Source organism: Suricata suricatta, chromosome 7, assembly GCF_006229205.1.
Source record: "Suricata suricatta isolate VVHF042 chromosome 7, meerkat_22Aug2017_6uvM2_HiC, whole genome shotgun sequence".
NCBI classification, from domain to species: domain Eukaryota; kingdom Metazoa; phylum Chordata; class Mammalia; order Carnivora; family Herpestidae; genus Suricata; species Suricata suricatta.
In genome coordinates, this window is record NC_043706.1 from 130,700,197 (window position 1) to 130,705,818 (window position 5,622).

General features: G+C 43.8%; 1 protein-coding gene across 1 annotated transcript in view; it reads left to right on the plus strand.

Moving 5' to 3' along the window:
- The first annotated feature begins 347 nt into the window (after window positions 1-347).
- CCDC170 (coiled-coil domain containing 170) overlaps window positions 348-5,622 on the plus strand; it is a 51,283-nt gene continuing 46,008 nt past the window's right edge. Inside the window, exons 1-4 of the mRNA XM_029943251.1 lie at window positions 348-390; window positions 500-561; window positions 785-925; window positions 2,709-2,965. Of these exons, the coding sequence (XP_029799111.1) occupies window positions 348-390; window positions 500-561; window positions 785-925; window positions 2,709-2,965 (503 nt within the window). The remainder of the gene's footprint in view (window positions 391-499; window positions 562-784; window positions 926-2,708; window positions 2,966-5,622) is intronic.

A 5,622-nucleotide genomic window follows, 5' to 3' on the forward strand; every position in this document is an offset into this window, starting at 1 on the left:
TGCTCTGCAGATGTGTTTATTTGGATCCTACGGTGTTTTCTTTTTAAACATTTAAATGAGTTGCCAAGTTGCAAAAACTGAGAATTTTTACTTCCAAAAGTCTGGGTATATGACTTGTCTTGAAAAATTGGAAACAATTTGGACACTTTGGGATCCATGTTTCTGCATTGGCAGCTGTCAGTGGAGCTGAGTCTCCGCAGAGACTCCCCAGGCACCCCCCTACTGTCACCGGTCTCCTCCATTTCACCTGAATCACTGTCGTGACCCCGAGATAGGCTGTGAGGCTGGGAATCCATGGTACCGTGACTACTTGTGAAGGGGACAGCTTTTCACATGTAACTCACGTGATGTCTTCGATAAACAGATGGCATACTTTATTCAAAAGGCGAGGTGAGTTGATGATTTTTGTTGTCTGGAAACAAGGTCAGGGAAACTCCCTCTTCACTGTAGACCTTGTCACATTGCGTCTCTGCTGACAATCCTTTTTGGACTCTATCAGTTTTGGAAAGAGGTCCAATAGTATTTGACTTGGGTGGAGGGAAGCCTTCTAAACTGGCCAAGGCCAGTTCTTAAATGCCATCCAGGGGAGCACAGCATTTGTTCCTGGGCTGCCTTCCTCCCGCCTCCTTCACAATTTTGCCAATGAAATGATCTGGGCGAGACTTCCCTGGGCAGCATTTTCGAGATGTTTGGACCACAAAGAATGCTCTGTGTTTAATCTTGTTTTGCACGGCTGGACAGAAAAGACTGCTTAAATCTCTTCTTTATATTTTGTCTTTTGGAGGAACCCTGTCAGGAAATTTACGACCATCTCTTGGAAGTCCCGGCCACTCGGGAACAGTTACACCACTATCGGAATATGGCTGAAAATGCTCGAAGTGAACTTGCTGCAACTTTGGTCAAATTTGAATGCGCTCAGTCTGAGGTAAGATTATGCATCTTCGTGACTCACAAGTGGACCATTTTAGTTTCTTATAGAGTGAAGCAGAGTGTAGAGGTGATTAGAAATAGGACAGGATGGGACGCCTGGGTGGCTAAGTCAGTTAAGTGTCTGACTCTTGACTTTGGTTCAGGTCATGATCTCATGGTTTGTGGGACTGAGCCCTGTGTTAGCTCTGTGCTGACAGCAAGGAGCCTGCTTGGGATCCTCTCTCTCCCCCCCTCTCTCTGCCCCCACCCCTCTGCTTTTGCATACTCTCTCTCTCTCTCTCTCTCTCTCAAAATAAATAAGGAAACTTTAAGAAGCAGGAAGGTGAGATACCACTTTACAACTTTTGGCGAAGGTTATACTCCATTATGATGCACCTGCCCCCCTTGTAGAGAATTCCTGCAAGGTCATGCCTTTGCCATGAGGCAAAGCAGGGTGCCATGGGCTGCATCCTGAATGTCAGAGGAGCTTCACAGCCTTGAGAGACATGGGAGCACCTGATGGCTTTGGTTGAAGCTGCCTTGACTTTGGGGCATTTTTAGCCTCTCACTGAATATGTTCCTTTAATGTGGACCATTTGCAATCTGGAGCTCTTAGGATGGAACTCTGGATTCCTAGAATAGTGGTAGTCCTGACTGGCTGGGGAAATTCTAGGATAATGACTGGCATCCATGTACCTTCTGGGCTGAATCAGTGGAGTTTCTGAGAGAGTCTCTCTAGACCCATTCTGTTCACAGCCTAGTGGCCCACAGTCCTAGGCTTGCCTGTGAGATAACTAGTGTTTTCGCTAGGCTGCCAGGACCCCACTGAGGGATGATTTGATACCTTGTGTGTGTGTGAGAAATCGTATGCATGTATACTCACAGTTCCAAATCAGCACATGCCTTCATGGAGTTTTCTTATGGGGAAACCTGCCATCCTTTTAGGGCACATCATCCTATTTTGATGCCCCAGAATTCATAAAAGTTAAAATGTTTCTTTTGTATAAATTTTGTAACAATTTTTCTTTTCTCCCATATTTTTCTTAGAAATCTGCTTATTATTATTTTTTTTATTGCCCACAATAAGGATCTAGAAGGCAAGAGGAAGAATTATATGATACATCAAATAGTCCGTATCTATTTGTGGCCTTGAAACTACAAGTATTTTAGCTTGTGCTTGTGGGTTTCTTGTTTCCTTGTCTGTCAGCAGCATCAGCAGCAATACAGGCTTAGAAAGTGAGTTACCTTTGCAAAATATTTTATTGCTTTTTGCAAAACACACCACAATTGTCTCTTGAGTGACACTGAATCACCCCCAAGACATTGCTCCATTGGTTTTGAAAGAGACAGTATGAAGTCCATTATTTGGGCATAATTTCTCATCTGGTGATACAGAGACAGATAGGAAACAAAGAAAATAAAAGTTGGATTAAGTCGTGAAAGACAGAGTGAGATTTTAAATTATGGTTTTGGGTTTCTTTATTTTTTTAATTAAAAAAATTTTTTAATGTTTATTTTTGAGTAGGAGAGAGAGAGGGAGGGAAGGAGGGAAGAGGTACAAGCAGGGAAGGGGCAGAGAGAGAGGGAGACACAGAATTCGAAGCAGGCTCCTGGCTTCTAGCTGTCCATGCAGAGCCCGACATGGGGCTCAAACTCAGGAACCGTGAGATCATGACCTGAGCCAGAGTCAGATGCTTAACTGAACCACCCAGGGGCCTGATGGTTTTGGGTTTCTTAGAGGTACTTCAAACTTATGCTACTAAATCCTTTTCCTCTTTTTATGGGGTTTTCCATGTTAGCTTCGAGACCTCCGATCCAAGATGCTTTCGAAAGAAGCCTCCTGTCAAGAGTTGAAAGCTGAAATGGAGAATTACAAAGAAAATAATGCTAGAAAATCGTCTCTCCTAACCTCTCTGAGAGACAGAGTTCAGGAGCTGGAGGAAGAATCAGCAGCACTTACCACTTCTAAAATTAGAGCTGAAATCATAGCTCACACCATCGTCAAGGAAAACCAGGAATTGAAGAAGAAAGTTGCAGAACTAGAGGAGACCTTCCAGTAAGGGTATTTCAGTATATTTCTTAGTTGAGTTGGCATTAAAATACTAGCTTCTGATAGCAGGACATACCTTTGAAGGTACTGGCATTTTGCCTTATTTGGCCCTGAAACGCAATGTGAAGAAGAAAAAAAATGATTGACCTCAAGTATCTTTGGAGTCTTGAAAATGTTTCTCAAGCTCATTTCTAAATGTTACCAGGAATCTTAACAAACAAGACATTGTCCTAAGCATGTTTATGTCCAATTGATTAGGGCTACAAATGCTATATACATAACTTGGAAGATTTTAATAAGGAGAGGTTTAACCAGAGCCGACGGGGAGGTGTTTATTCAAAAGCTAACCGCTGCAGGCTACCCTGAACACTCCTCATCAGATTTTATTGCCAGTTTATGCAGAGACCTCATGAATTTGGGTTTTTCCACACTTAGTTCTGGCAAAAGGTAATTATTGAGGCAAAATTGGAAACTAGTTATTCCTAAAACATATTTAAAAAATGGCTTGTGTAATAACTTAAATAACTTTAATAAAAGGATACTTGTATTTATTTTACTTATTCCATGTTTAAAAAAGAACCCCAACACTGGGGTGCCTGGGTGGCTCAGTCAGTTGAGCGTCTGACTTCAGCTCAGGTCATGATCTCATGGGTCGTGGGTTCAAACCCCGTGTCGGGCTCTGTGCTGACAGCTCAGAGCTTGGAGCCTGCTTCAGATTCTGTGTCTCCGTCTCTCTCTGCCCTTTGCCTGCTCACACTCTGTCTGTCTCAAAAGTAAACATTAAAAAAAAAAATCCAACTCTTCCAACTCTCGTCCTCATTTTCTCCTTCCACTTACAGGAAAACTCCTTAAAATGTGCGTATAGACCGACTGTCTCCAACTCTTCTCCTCTGCTCTCTTGGGTCTACTCAACTGACTCCTCTCACTAAGGTGACAAGTGACTACATGTTGCAGATTACATGACCAATCTTGATCTCACTGGATCTACCAGCACATTACTCACAGCTGGTCTTTCTCTTGAACCGCTTTCTCCTTCTGGCCGCCAGGACACTCCGCCTGCCTGCCTTGTGCCTGTCCCCCCGCTGCCCTGCTCAATCTCTTCTGTTGTTCCCACCGCATCTCGTTGACTTCCGACGACTGGAGTGCCCCGGAATCAGACCTTGACTCTCTTCTGGTTTCTATCTGAATCCGCTCTCTTGGTGATCCCGTCTGGTCCCCTGACATTAAGTGGGATCTAAATGCTCGTGACTCCTGCGTGTCTGTGTCTAGACTAGATCTCTCCTCAGAGTCAAGGCCGCATATTTTACTACCTTCTGAGCACCCCACGTGAAGCCTAACAGGCACCTCAAGCCTCACATGGCCGAAATGGAAGTCCTGTTATTTCCACAGAATCCTCCTGTGCATTTCCTTGTCTCCTTCGGCAAGAATTCCGTTCTTCTAGTGCACCAGGCCAACGATCTTGGCAATCATCCTCAGTCCTCTTGCTTTTTCACACTCCGTGTCTGATCCTTGCACAGCTCCCATCCTTCAAAACACCTCTAAATTTTGACTACTTCCCATTGCTGCCCTAATTGCCAGTAACCTGATTCAAGAGACTATGGTCTCTCTCCTGGATTTTTGTAGTAGCCTCCTAAGTGATTTTTCTGCTTCCACCTGTGCCCTTCGTAGCCGGACGGAGCCTATAAAAACATTAAAATTAGATCTTATCGGTTCGATGCTCAGAGCCCTGCAGTGACTTCTGTTCTCACTCAGGGTAAAGACAAAGGATATTCTATGGCCTAGAAGGCTCATCCTGACCTGGTTTTGCGTCCATTCTCTCTCTTCTTTTTGCCATTTCAGCTCACTGGCTTCTTTGCTGTCCTTTAACCATAACAGGTGTGATCCTCCCTCAGGACTTCGGCGCTTGCGGATCCCTTTGCCTGGAAAGCTCTTTCCCCAAGTATTGCATAGCTCCACCTCTGCTCCTTTTAGATCTTCACTTAGAAGTCACCTTCCCAGGAGGTCTTCCATGAGTCACTACACCTAAAATTTTACCCTGTTCCCCCTAAATATTTCACCCCCTTTCCTGCTTAATTTTTTCTCTCCAGCTTTTTTAAAATAACCTAGTATACATCTTACATACATTAATTTTGGTTATTGTCCATCTTCCCAACTAGAACATGAGCTCCATGAGGGAAAGAGTGTTCATCTGTTTTATTTACTACTATGTCCTTAGTACCTTTAATAGGGCTTGGTCCATAGTACATACCCAATATTTACTAGATAAATGAGTAATAAAATGATATGTAATAAACATATTTAAAAATTTTTTTAATAGTTTGTCAAATTGGTTTCCATATAAGTGCCCCACAAGTGCCTCCCACCATGACAATCACTCCCTCCCTCCCTCCCCCTCCCCCTTCAGTCCATGGTTCGTTTTCAGTATTCAGTAGTCTCCCTTGATCTGTGTCCCTCATTCTCCCCTGCTCTCTTTCACCCTTCCTCTCCCCATGGTCCCCTGCCAGGTCTCTCCTGTTAGACCTATGAGTGCAAACATATGGTATCTATCCTTCTCTGCTTGACTTATTTCGCTAGGCATGACACCCTCAAGGTCCATCCACTTTGCTACAAATGGCCATATTTCATTCTTCCTCATTGCCATATAGTACTCCGTGGTATATATA